Source organism: Gallus gallus, chromosome 3, assembly GCF_016699485.2.
Source record: "Gallus gallus isolate bGalGal1 chromosome 3, bGalGal1.mat.broiler.GRCg7b, whole genome shotgun sequence".
NCBI lineage: Eukaryota > Metazoa > Chordata > Aves > Galliformes > Phasianidae > Gallus > Gallus gallus.
This window is the reverse complement of record NC_052534.1, coordinates 80520570-80534536: the sequence shown is the minus strand read 5'-3', so window position 1 is coordinate 80534536 and position 13967 is coordinate 80520570. Positions and strand designations below refer to the sequence as shown.

The 13967-nt window shown below is 37.8% G+C and overlaps 1 protein-coding gene across 12 annotated transcripts in view; it reads right to left on the bottom strand.

The window, feature by feature from the left end:
• The window catches only part of COL12A1 (collagen type XII alpha 1 chain), a 105729-nt gene that overhangs the window by 65369 nt on the left and 26393 nt on the right, over positions 1–13967 (bottom strand). For 9 of the 12 annotated variants that reach the window (XM_040696832.2, XM_015284739.4, XM_046938506.1 and 6 more), the window contains 3 exons: positions 13246–13518; positions 2783–3052; positions 639–905 (listed from right to left, as the gene is read on the bottom strand). The exons of the other annotated variants lie outside the window; for them this stretch is intronic. In XM_040696832.2, coding sequence (XP_040552766.1) covers positions 639–905; positions 2783–3052; positions 13246–13518 — 810 coding nt within the window. The remainder of the gene's footprint in view (positions 1–638; positions 906–2782; positions 3053–13245; positions 13519–13967) is intronic. 12 annotated transcript variants of the gene reach the window in all.

Here is a 13967-nt window from a genome sequence, read left to right as displayed (position 1 = left end):
ACAAAACAAAAGACCAACATCAGAAACAAACTAAACGAGGAGTAGAAAATTATTTTTGTTCTGAACTCAAAAAATCCCCTCACCAGGAATTAAAGAACATTTTATAGTTGCTGGTTCTGAGAAAGAAGACTGCTTGTACAAAATTTTATGGTCTATGAGGTCAGACTTCCACTGAGGACTCTTTAGGAATAGCTACTGTTTTGGTTTTTTTTTAATAACTTCAGGATTCCCACAGAAAATATAGGCTTCTAAGTAACAGGAAGTAAGGTAGCTATTTAATTGATGTTCCGGACCAAAAATGTAAATAATAAAAAAAACTGACAACATTTGATTAAATACTGTCTTCCTTACAAAAAAAAAAAACTTGCTTTAACTTCTACATTTCAAAACAAGTCCAGTATTTTCAATCAGAATATACATATTTATATACTCAATATAATAGCAGATAGCTGTGCTCAGCTCTTGTAATAAAACTTTCAACAAATCAAATGCTCCTTTCTACCTCCAGTATTTTTTACAATTTGTCTATTAATTCATGATTTTGGCAGTCACCACCACAGGTTCTCTATATATCATGATTACCAGTTTACAGCACAAACTTTTGATTATAAAACCCCGTGTAAGCACGTAGTACATACCTGTTGTTCCTTCTGCTTTTCTTGATTTTCCTTGTCCAAAATCATAAATTGGAACAACACTGAGGTCATATGTAGTTCGAGGCTTAAGTCTCTTCAACACTATGCTTGTGGCAGAAGCATTTACTTTTCCAAACATCTGCCTTCCTCCACTGCGTGGTCGGTAGTACACGCGGTAAGACAAGACCTTCCCAGGTGAGGGCTGCCATGAAACTCTCATTGTATTCTCTGTCTCGTTGTCTACTGTCACAGTCCTGGCACTTTGTGACACTTTTCAGGATAAAAACATGGATAAATGTTTACTTTTTCACATGAAGATATGTTCAAATGCATGCCTACAAAATGCATTCAGCTTTATTAAAATTATTTTTTACTTTCATTAAAATTATGGTATTTCGTTGGGAGAAACACAGGTAACTTGCACAGGCCATTGTTAATTTCTTTTATGATTGTAATGGACTAAAAAAAAAATGTTTATTTTCCGTTACAGACAAAAAAAGTATAGATTACACAATGACACAGCCTAACTGGGAGTTCTATTTAGTAGCAGTTTTTGGTAATGTGTAAAGTAATGGATTCAGGACTCTCAAGTGAAAGTGACTATTTATATAGCCCGTTTTTAATGAACAAAATGATCTACAAAGTTAAAATTTTCTAAGTGTCAAGTTTACAGATCTGATGCGGTTCTGGTATATGCCTAAACTCCTGAGTGTTGGGAACCACACTTACAGATTTTCCAAATACTTGGAAAGTCATTCACCGCTAACTGTAGGACAATATTAGAGCTGAAATAAGGACAAGGACTAATAAGGTATTTTCTCTGCAGATTGCAGCATTATGCTTTTAAGAGGTAGTTTCCAGACAGTACAAACATTAGGAAAGATCTGAAGTAAAATGAAAGGTATGTAATACTGCCTGTCAGCCAGTGTAAGCCATCTAAATTCTGGCACAAAAAGCCTTCTCAGCATACCAGAATCAGACAGTATCTCATCACACAGTAAGGTAGGCTTTGCAGGCTACAGGATCCTGTCCTGGCTGCATTTGCACCAGAAAGATAAAATGTCAGACTAGGGTTTGAGTCTGTTGATAGTCCAGGTAGTGCATTCCTTCAGGCAAAAACTTATTGGAAGAAGCCACAGATTATATGGCTAAACTGCCTTCTTGGTAGAGAGAGGATGCTGCTGCTCTTGAAGAATGAAGGAACATGTGCGACAGCAGTCTGCTTGGAGTCCGGGGCATCATCTTTTACCAAATGGCAACAAACACTGCTCTTGTGAGACCTTAAGAGCAGCTATACTGTCTTAAAGGCTGACCTAGATCAGCAGCCTACCTCCAATAGTTTTCAAAACATGACTAGGAAAGAATATAAAAGTGGGTAAGCATACGTGATGCTTCCCCAGAGCACTGCCTTCACATGGACCCCTCAGGCAACAAGAGAAACATCAAAGCTGATCCTCTCAGGGCATCCATTCATTCACTCTGGCTCCTCTAATTAATGGTTCTATTCCTGATCTCTGAGGACTTTTCAGTTTGCCTATGCTGCAGGGGAAGCTTGAGCTGCTTTGAGTAACACTACACAATGTTTTGCAAATAAGTAAAAAGAAGAGCCTTGGGAAAGGTGAATAACAAAGATCTAGTTACCCATCTAGTTGACCAACACAAGCCAGTTTATGTAACATTTTTATATCTCAGCAAATCTTTCAATACTATTTCTCATAGCATCCCTCTGGACAAAATGTCCAGCATACAGTTAGACAAATACATAATACTTTGGGTGAATAACTGATTCTGCAGGAATTTACCTGGCCTTCCCTCCTTACTCTATCCATACTGTTTATTCCTGCTGATTTCCAGTAGTCACAGTAAGAAGCCAATGAAAAGCTGGTCTCAGAGTAATCTATGGGCAAAATCACTTCTCAGATTGGAGGTAATTCTTGCTAAACTGAAGCCTACATGTTATAGAAGAGACTTTCCTTCTTTAACAGTCAAACAAAAAGCTAGAGTTGATTGATTTGGTGTGGGACTTTGTTTTGGGGGACTGCTCAGTAAATAAAAGTGAAGATAAATAAGGTTCATTTTCATTAAATTTTGATAATTCCATCAAGAACAGAATGTTACAAATAGCGGTAATGCTGTAGTATGCTCACCATCAGTAAAGGCCTCTCCTTCTACAGGATCTCCTTCTCCACTGCTGTAGGCTGCATATACTGAAATCCTGTATTTAGTCTCTGGCTCCAAGCCATCCAGCACTGCATCCACCGTATTTCCAGGGACTCTCTTCTCTCCCATTGTATCATCATAAAGTGATTTCCACACTATCCTATAATTATTAACTGTTCCTGGAGCTGGTGTCCATGATAACCCAACTGTTGTGTCAGTTATGTCTGTGGTAATCAAATTGCGAGGCGAACCACGTTCTGCAAGACAGACCACAACAAATTGTCACAAATTGTCACTGGTTTGTCAAATGAAGCCAGTGCTTATATGTGCTGCAGTTCATTTGAGCAAGTTTTACTGTCAGTTAAATAACTTCCCTTCATTCACTCATCTTCACCCTTCAGTGTGTAATTTTTATTTTATTTTATTTTATTTATTTATTTATTGGTGGGGAGGGGTAAATAAAGAAGACATTAAACAGAGTTAAACAGTCCATTCAAATTCCCTGGCAGCCTCATTTTTTATTTAGTATTACTATCCTTGCCTCCATGAGTACTACTTGCTAGATCTATCGCCTATTTCATTTTATCTGTTTACAACAAATTTGCAGTGCATTTACATCAGAGAAGAAAATAGTCACCATCTTTCCATTTGTACCTCTTTTTCCCCTCACTATAGTTTGTTCAGCCAGCTTGGAATGAAGGAAACAGCTCGTTAGTCTATGAAATCCAGTTGTCTGCTTGATGACTGAATCGTGCTTAAAAATGGAGTTCATGCGTCTGAAGTGGTACAGTAAAAGGAGTACCTCCGCTTAATGTTTAACATACGTTCATAACATATGTTCAATTTTCCTATTGCTGGCTTTTGAGGCAGGAAAGGAGTACTGACTGTTGGTTTTAATGCAATGGCCTCACTGTAGCAAAATCTGCAAAAGGAATCTACAAAACCAGATCCATATACACACAGGAGTTGGCTCTTCAGTATATGTTCTCTGTGATTTCTCTCACTGTACAGAACATTTCTGAGAGACTGCTTAGTGAGAGGACCTAAATGCTTGAGGTGGCCTCACAGCATCACAGCTAAGTTTAACCTGCAGTGATAAAATTATATCCCTAAATTATACCAGAGTAACTACAGGACCAGATTCAAAATTCTTTGAACACAGAGAAATTCAATACCTTTCCACTGCTTAATCTCATCACAAGCACAGACCTCACTGTTTTCAGAAGTCTGAAGCAGTTTTAGTCCAAGATAAAGCAACAAGTTGCTCACAGCCATAGACTGCATTTTCAGTTTTCATACTCATATGTCTTTCACTTCCACTACAAATCTGCAATGCTTCCAAACATAAACACGCAAGTAAAAAAACAGGGCTATTGTACAAAGGCTTCATTTTGGAATTATTGTATTGTCAGCATAACCTGATTAACACTGAAACCATCGTTAAGCCACATGGAATTCACTGAATGGAAATTAATATCAACTTTTCTGAAGGCAATGAGGATGGTACAAGAATCATCACCTATATAGATTACAGAATCAGAGGGTACCATTCCAATTACCCAGCTGACTCCTTCAAACATAGTTAATAGAGCATGTTAAATAATTCCTCTGTGCTGCAGGGTTTCTTTTTTTCCATCTTAATTCACAGCCATGGAACATCCCATCAAGTTTTTTTCTGAAGTCAATTCTTTTTCCATCCTAACACAGTAGTACAATTTTATTCTTCAAGTCACATTTTAGCTTCACCATATAAATTACCACTCTTCTCTTGAAAAACAGGCTAACGTACAGGGATTTTGGTAAAGTTCAATAGTTTACCATTTTACAAAAATAGCAGTTGCATATAATGAAAAAGTTACAGTGAGAAGACTCAATTCAGCTCATGCTTTGTGCTGTTTCACTGAATTCAGTGACTGTTAAATTAAATCCAGGACAGAATCTAAACTCCAAAGACTGATTTTCCTGGAAGCCTGAAAAAGGATTTGCCTTCAGAAGTAAATTACACCAATTTTTCTGTCTGCTCTTAAGCTTCTACTCCCAAATCTTGGCTTTTTTTCATATAATAATAAAAAAAAAAATGTTAAGGCAATCCAAATGGAAAAAATATGGAAAACTTAACTTGGTAGAATGCACAGATGGCTCACAATAAAAACCTTTCTTTCCATATTTTAATGTAATATAAATATACAAGTTACTTTATTTTGGCTACTTTCAAACAAGGCTCTGCCACAACATGATTTCAGTATTAAAGTATCTGCTACCACAGCACAATTTTTTCTAACTCTAATCTTGGACACTGCAGTTAATGATATACATTGGAAATCCTGCAAAAATAACCACATATTTAAAACCGTTATTGATTAAGTCATTATTGAGGTCATTAAACAACAGGAGAAAATGATATGTTTGGAATGGTCTGTAATGAACACCAGTTACTGCAATGTGTTAGTTTTGAAGAAAATATCCTTTGGAACTAAATGCCTTTTTTATAAGGCAAGGTAAGAGAGGGAAAAGGGATTGGGATTCCTACCAAACCACCAGGCCTAAATGGAAAATTCTGACTTCAAATATTTGGAAACTGCTGACAAGACAACTTACCTACTAAGGGAAATTAGACTTTTTATATGTTACACTGCAACTGAGAACATTTATTTAACATAACACACTAACTTGATTTGCACCTCGTGTGTGAGGTGGAAGTTCACAGACAGCTTTGTTCTGTTTCAATAGAATCTCCCACAAGTGTTTTTGTATGAGGGGAGCAGCTGTGTTTGAGATGGACTTCAACTGTAAGTCTAAAATTATTAGGATTCCACCAAGTATTGTCTAAGCTGCTATACTAAGACTCAATAAATGCATTCACACTCCACAATAACACCAGTATAATTTAGTGACTAGAAAATATATGAGCATTTTTCCATTGGATTAAAATAAAATATCTCAATACATTGTGGTTGTGGGTTTGTTTGTTTGTTTGGTTGTTTTTTGCTTTTTAAAATCTGCTACTGTAATGCCAAAGCAGTCGTTCCGTTCTTTGCTGCACGTGTTCAGAAATGCTTGTTTTACATCTGCTTCTCACCTATGTCTTTAAACAGGGTGGAAAAAGAGACCATCTAGTTCCAAACCCCATGCCATGGGCAAAGACACCTCCCTCTAGACCACGTTGCTCAAAGCCCTGTCCAGCCTGGCCTCAAATGCATCTAGGGAGGGGGTACCCACAACTTCTCTGGGCAACCTGTTCCAGTGTCTCACCATCCATCCTCACAGTGAATAATTTCTTCCTTGTATCTAGTCTAAATCTACCTCTTCCAGTTTAACGCCATTTCCACTCATCCTGTCACTACCTGCCCTTGTAAAACGTCCCTCCCCAGCTTTCCTATAGGCCTCCTTCAGGTACTGGAAGGCTGCTATAGGGTCCCCCCAGAGCCTTCTTTTCTCCAGGCTGAATAACCCCAACTCTCTCATCCTGAAACCTAAAACCCCTGAGTGAGGAAGCAAGACAATCACTTGCTTAAGGCCATCCAGATTCTCCTCAGTGGTACTTAGCTCAGAGCTACCATCTTTTTACAGTAATTGTTCATCCCTACCACTACTCCAGGCAGGCACACTCTCAAAAACTAAGTGGGTAACTTTCATACAGGTGCTTTTACACCCAGTTCTGGACCTCTGCAATGTCCAGTTTCCATATTAAGTTTTTCCACTATAGTATGCCAGAGACACAATATAATATTTAAGTAGTTTCCCTGTGTCTGCTTGGCTTGCTTTGCACAGCTCTCTAGCAATCACTGTTGTTATTGAATACAAGGCCGTGTGAATCAGCTAATATTAAAATGTTAGCATTCATAAAAATCCAATGGCTTTATTCAAATGCCCTTTCCCTTCAGAAACATTTATACAACTCCAGCTGATTTCAGTAGGAGTTGTACAGGCAGTTTGGGCCCAAAGTTTAAACAATTTTCTGTACATGTTCTTAAGACTAGCTTTCAAAATTAAGTTGTAAATGAAACAGTGATCTGTGTGACATATAAGTTAAACAAAGAACTGATCTATGTCAGCATCCTAAAAAGTCAAATCAGATAAATAAAGGAGCATTCTTCTACTGAGACGTATACCAATTTTTTATAGCATACAGTGGGATACATCAGGAGAATCCCAGTAAGTCAGCAGGATAGGGCACTGCAGCAGAGCACCCAAGTGCACACATCAAATGAGATGGTGCCAGAATCATGTTCAGGTTGACTCCGGTGGCCCAATTCTCCTCAGCACTGGAGGAGGCACTTCAATTAGTTGATATTCTTCCCCAGAAACCACAAAGAAGTTGCTGACTCCAGGAGTATCAGCCCTCCAGCACACTCACAGTGTCAGACAAGATGTGGATGCGGTGCAGAGGAAAGTCCTGAAGGACTTGCTACACAAAACAAACTTGACATTGTTAGAGCAAATCGCTTTCTCTTCTGTTACGGGGAATGTAAAAGGTTGAAAAGGTGAAATGAAGAGAATCCTTACTCAAAAGAGAGACCCTTTTTGTTCAGAGTACTGAAGTCCATGCTCTAGGAAAAAGCCAGCAGGAAGTCACAGTCAGTCCTTGAAATATTTTACCTATTTTTCCAACAGTTAGTCAGTTTATGCCAGTCTCAAACGTGTAGGAACACTTTTTTGTAATTCTTTCAGCCTTTCCGTGTTGATTTTTTTTTTTTCGGGTGAATATTAAATTTGCTACATAAACCTAGGATAACTTTCCAAAGATTAACAAATGTCGGTTTCAAATGTCAGACTCAGAAATCTTGGAATGTATAATGGTAAAAAATGCATGATGCAGCACTGTATCTCCTGGAGACACTGAGTTCTTGTTTCTGTCAGGACGGAAGAACTACGCAGTTTGAACTTTACGCAAAGTCCCTGTGATACGCTAAGAACCTCATTGTAAGAAAATGTCACTTGAATTTGTACTATTCTGCCTGTAGGAGGCCATTCATTTCTAAAGCATTTTTATGTTACTATAGAAACAGAAAAGCAAATCATTTATTTACCAAAGAGCCACTATTCATTTTCTGAACAACAACAGGATCCCTCTCCCACCAAAATCCTCAAACTTAGTCTCTAAGAAATGTACATAGCAGAAAATAACTAAAAGCTATATAATGACTACTTTTGTCTCTAATGCATTGTTTCAGTAGAGCTCAATTCTCACAGAACAAAGAGCCATTCATCAAACAGGATGGCTGAACTGGGCCCTAGATCACTCAAACACAAACATTCTAAAGGGGTACAGACTGTGACATAACTGTATGAAATTTATCATCCAGATAGAATAAACTATGCTATGTTTTGTTAATTCTGAAGAGCCACCAGAAGTGTTACTAGGGTAGGATCTTCACTGATACAGGTGGAAATAGTTTGAAATATCAACGTTAGCAAGGTGGGACTCTGACCACTCAGTCTTTTCCTGAAAAAAGGATTACTTGCTAAATTTCTCTGAAATTTGTATTTAAAATGCTTCAGATTTCTGTTGCATTTCTGCTTAGAGTCAGCAACTGAAGTATTCTTAAAACTGTTCTGAAAGATATATAACTGCCAGCAAGAGGACACTCATAAAAAAATTGATCAAGAACTTTCAAACTTTTCAGACATTCATGATGTTTAAACATTTCTGTGTAGGTTGCTTAATCTAACAGTGACTTTGTTTTTCTTTAAAATAACTGCAAATAATTTAAGCTAATGTATTTAGCAGCTAATGTACAGTATGTTCTTTTCATCTGACAGAAAGCCTTTGGGCAGAAAATGAAATTCTTGTCAGACTTGCAACTGCCTCTCCCAGATTAAAAAAGAAAAAAAAAAAAGATTAGAAAAACAGTAGCTCTCACAAAATGCTCAGTGGCTGCTGCAGCACTTACACGCACTGCTGTCACCATGTTTATCATTGCATTTTATTTCTGGTTTAAGACAATTTGGATAAGATCACACATCCCCAAAAAACTTAAAACCAAATGGGGGTGTTCAGCAATAAGAGGGAGAGTTTTCCCTAAGGCTTTCTTATGGGCATTTCTTGCTTGTTCTTTTTTTATTTAATTTTTATTCTTTCTTTATTTAATTATTTAACAATTATCATCAAATATAATAATTACTACTAATTTGTTCAGTTTCCCTTGTTGTCACAAGCCTTGCTCCATCAGATGGCAAATGGCAGCCTGCACTGACATAATTTACTTTAGCAGTTTCAGTGTCTTTGTGAGCTGGAGGGAAAGTCAGCCAACAAAATGTGTCTGAGGAAAATTTTTCCATGGCACCTTTATAGAAGGGCTCCAACCACAGCTGTCCAGTGATGGATCACCATGCAATTTTGAAAGAGCAGGTATAAAAGTGGAGCTTTCTACAGCACATTTTTTGCACGTGCAGTTATGTTTACTGCAGTATGAAATATAAAGCTCCAGAATTATCACCTCTGGGTGGTTACTTCATAACTGCAGACAAAATCAGCCAGTGATTCAAAGAGGCTGTCGGAAAGATCAGGGCACTCTTAAGTTTCCTGAAGTCTGGATTACTGAAAGAAAGCATATTGTTTTTTACCTTTAACAGAGGGGCAAAAAAATTGTTTTCTCACTACCCTAAGATGAAGAAGAAATAAACTTACTCCTTCTGAATACTTGTATGGTATGGAACAGCACCCTCAATTTCTTATTACTCATTTGCTAAATTGTTTGTATTGTGTTGTCTGTGAACAGTTAGTTAAAAAAAAATTCTTGATCCTTTCACATGTCTTTGTACTGGAACAGACAGCAAACAGTTTACAGAGAACATTAGCTACAGTTTCTTGGGGTAATATTTGCCCTCTTGCTTTTATATGGAGAAACAGTAAGGGCAAGCACATACTTAGCACAAAAGAGAAATGAAAAGAGAAATAGACAACACAGCTGGTAAATGATATAAAGTACAAACAATGTTAGGTTTGTGCGGATTGATTTGGCTGGTTATCCTGAAGAAAAATCACCTGAAAGCATGGACAAATTGCCATGTAGGGCAAAGAAGAGGAAGAGGAGGAACTTCCAAGAACAAATAATAACTGCTTCAAAACACTTTGGACGTAGCGTACATAACTGAAGGACCTTCGCCAAATCCCTAGGCAAACATGTTCTTGCAAATCACATTAGAGCAGTTTAAAAAATTATCAGCTGTAAGTCAGGTTTTCTCTCTCTGCTAAGGCTACTCTTGCAACTAAAATACAGTAACTGCCCATGTGAGTTCTCTTACTACATGCAAGGCAAAATTAATCATTACTGAAGGCAGTAAGAATGTTTGTCTACACCCTTAATCACACGGGACCATTTAGTGATTCAGTAAAATTCCACAAACATCTGAGAGTTTGGCTTCTTCATTTCCTGCCACTTTACTATACACTAGCTGGTGAAGCTACTGTATTCTCTATTCTCACTTCGCTGTTAGTGCTGAAATGTTCACTACGCCCAAAGTGACTTCTCTTAGACCATGTATCAATACCAGAGATTCACAATTGTCCCAATGAAAAGCAATCTTAGCCCTAGCTCTTGATATGATGACAAACTGAAGTGGCCAGCAACTATGGCATCTGACTGAATGGCTTTAGAGAGAATTCATATGGTGAAGACATTAAGTAAGCCCCACTGGGATTCCTGATACAGGAAAATACTCAAGTACTCAGTACTTCAGTGCTGTTGGCAATGAAAAACACTTACCTCGCTATTTTGTTTTTTAAATGCTATGGCTCACGGAAAAACTAACCAAAATACTAAACACTTTTTTTATGCTTCCTTTCACAGCTTTTTTGTCATTACTGTTGATAAGTTTATTCCTCCAGGAGTTAAGATCTGTCCAGTTCCCAGCCTCAGTCAGACAAGATATTTCGGCTAATGATTAGTCAAGTACTCAGTTCACTGACCTGAATAACTTTTCAGCAGATTCTCATCACATTTGTCTTAGCTTCATAGGCAACATGACTTCTGTTTTCAACTGAAGTCTTGTACTAAGCTTTAAAGTTTGGATGTTATCTTTTGGTTCCAAAATGCCCATCCATTCACTCTTAGTTGTCTGATTTTTCTCACAAGTTTTGTCTTTGTATCCTCCAGTGAGGTAAGACAATACCATACAGTGACATACTATCCTATAGGTACTTTAACAGTACCTACTTTCATACCATTAGTTTGACAGTCTTTTAAAATATCTATTGGCAGTGTCCAAAGACTTCTGGCCTACTTCAAATGTTTTTATTATTTTGTGAAATATAAGGTGGATGTTCCATCAGGAACACTTGATCCTCCCAGAGCTCTTCCCAGGATTTCTAAATCTAATTTATTTATTAATTTTTTCTATTTGTCTTATTAATATACCTAATTTCTCTAAATCTAATTAATTTATCTAATCTATTAGATGTTAGGGAGAAAATTTTTCCACGGAGAGGATGGTGAGGCCATGTCACAGCTGCCCAGAGAGCTGTGGGTGCCCCATCCATTGAGGCAGTTAAGGCCAGGTTGGATGGGGCGCTGGGCAGCTGAGCTGGTGGGGGGCAGCCCTGCTCACTGCAGTGGGTTGGAACTGCGTGGGCTTGAAGTCTTTTCAAACTCAAGTCATTCTACGATTCTGTGATTATAACTTAAGTCTCTACTGCTATGCAAAAAGAAATTTGCATTCCTTTATTTACCTGTGATCGCTCAGTAATTACTGGAGTCTGTATTTGCTCTTACTAACAATTTATCTAACCAAGAAATACTTAATACACAGCTCGACTACAAAAAGTAAAATTTTCTGGAGCAGCAGTGACCAGGTTTTCCAATTCATCTGAATGTTCAAGGAATATTTGTTTGAGTCATACCTTTTTAAATAGTATGCATAATTTTTAATTTGATTTTCTCCCAGCTGAGAAACTGATAGAAAATAATGCAGTTTAGTTGCATGAAAGAAGGCACATGTCCTTCTAAGGTGCAACATCCATTTCAAACTCCTTCTAGATGCATGAAAACTATCACTGAACTGCAAACGACTATCCTTTTAACTTCCTTGACTCTTTAATCAGTTTTCAAATTGTTTTTCTTATCAGCAATTTATTGCAGCAGTCTGTAGGAAGTCTACAAGACAATCAGAGCCCTCCTGCAGGAGGGAGCACTGAAAGGACAACACAGTCTTCACCTGAGACTCAATTCTGTTTTTCTGATGGCGCTGTTTTTTCAATTCTGCTGTATTTTGCCCACTGCTTTCTTTCTTTCTTTTTTTTTTTTTTAAGAATAGATTTTAACTGAAGCTCTAGGCAACGCATTGAAAGACTATCCTATTGTTCAAGCCTTACAATAGATTAAAAAGCTAAGTTTATTTCATGAACTCAAAACACAGCTGCTCTCTCCAGAGCTCCATATTAAGAAATAGGTCCAACCATGCAGTGAAGGCAAGGAAGTTGGGGAACTCCCAGCATTAATTTCAAGGAGCCTGACCCACTGAGACAGGGTGCAGCCATGACAGAAAGTAGGGGGTTGGGTTGTCTGACGTGTGGGTGGTGGTACTGGGGGGCTAGAGCCTAACCTACTGCTCCTTTTATAGTCAATGGACAGAGAAATGTTCCTTTGAAGGGAAAACAAGATCTCAGATGGACTACCTGCCTACTGAACATATGTCTTTTTTCATTAATCACAGAAGAATTCTAGAGATTCCATGCTGCAAACTTCAGCGTTCAAATAAGTGCCTGAATTGGAATTGATTATTTTTTTTAAAGTAGGTTTCCTGATTTGTTTTTAAACCTGTGCTATAAAGAAAAGGAGAAACTGAGAGTCAAGTATATTGTTACTATAAATTCATTAGTGTCAGTGAAGGAATTTTAATTCCATGTAAATCATCTATAAGATGTTTTCAAGTACCATGCCTAGAGAGCTGGAATACCAGGCTTTAGCAATACATACCTGGCCAGCACAGAGCACAGTCCCACTTCCTTTCATGGCCTAGGAGGCAGCCTTCCCTATCCCCTGACAATTAACAGATGACACTGAGAATGCTCACAAGGACCAAGTCTGGGAAATTCTCCACTCGAAAGTAGAATGAGAGCAGTCTCCCCTCCTTATAAGTCTTTGGTTCTGATTTAGGCACTTGCCAGCATCCTGCTAATGCTCAGCACCAGGTTCTTACTCCTCAGTTAAAAGCAAGATCTATTTCTTTATTCCTCTATGTAGACGAGAAGTTGTTTCTCTAATACAAAAATGGTTCCTGCACATCTTTCTCAGTCTCAGTACAGAAGAAACCCTACAGATTTTCAATAGAATGGAATATTTTAACCATAGTTTTGGAAAATCCCTGTAAGAAGATCCCTGTAGAATGTCTTTTTACCTACTTTTCATTCACATATTTACTTCTGCAGAAATCTCAGAAAGATAAAACATTTTAAGACATCTTAAACAGTAACCATACAAATGAATAACTTTACAAAAACAATAGTTACCTTCAAGTGTTTCTCCCTCTCCAGAAAGGGCTTCTCCTGCTCCAGAGGCGTACAAGGCAGACACAGTCAATGCATACCTAGTGGCTTCATCTAAACCTTTCAGCACTTTAGAGGTAGTGTCACCTTTCACAGTCAATTCCTTAGTTTCACCTCCTGCGACTGGTGTGTAAGTTATAAAGTACTGTTGCACTTTGCCAGGAGCAGCACTCCAAGACAGCTTCATTGTTGATGTTGTAGCATCAGAAACTCTCAGATTTCTTGGATTTCCCCGAACTGCTCAACAAAAGACATTGAAAACAAATTGAAGCAAACTTCATTTCTTGGTTTAGTTTTCAAGTTAACACAACATAGATTTCAATGCTGAAGAAAATAATTCCTGATTAGCCTGCACAGGCACTGCTATATTATAATTTTATCATAATCAAGATTGTACAATTCCATCCCCACTCTCTCTCTCTCTCCCTGCAAAAATGACCAATAAAACTATTTTGATTCTTTTTGTTTTTCTAGAAAACTACAGACTCAATCCTAGAGCACTTATACATAATAGCACTTGAACACATGCTCAGCTTCAACACACCATGATCCATGCTGAGGTCACTGACTGCAGAATCAAGTCAAAGACCAGCAATGACATGTGAAATTAATACCTTATGGTTATCTACAGATTTCTTTTTGACTTTAGCTTTTCTGGCGGCTAATAAATTAAAATCTCGATGAAG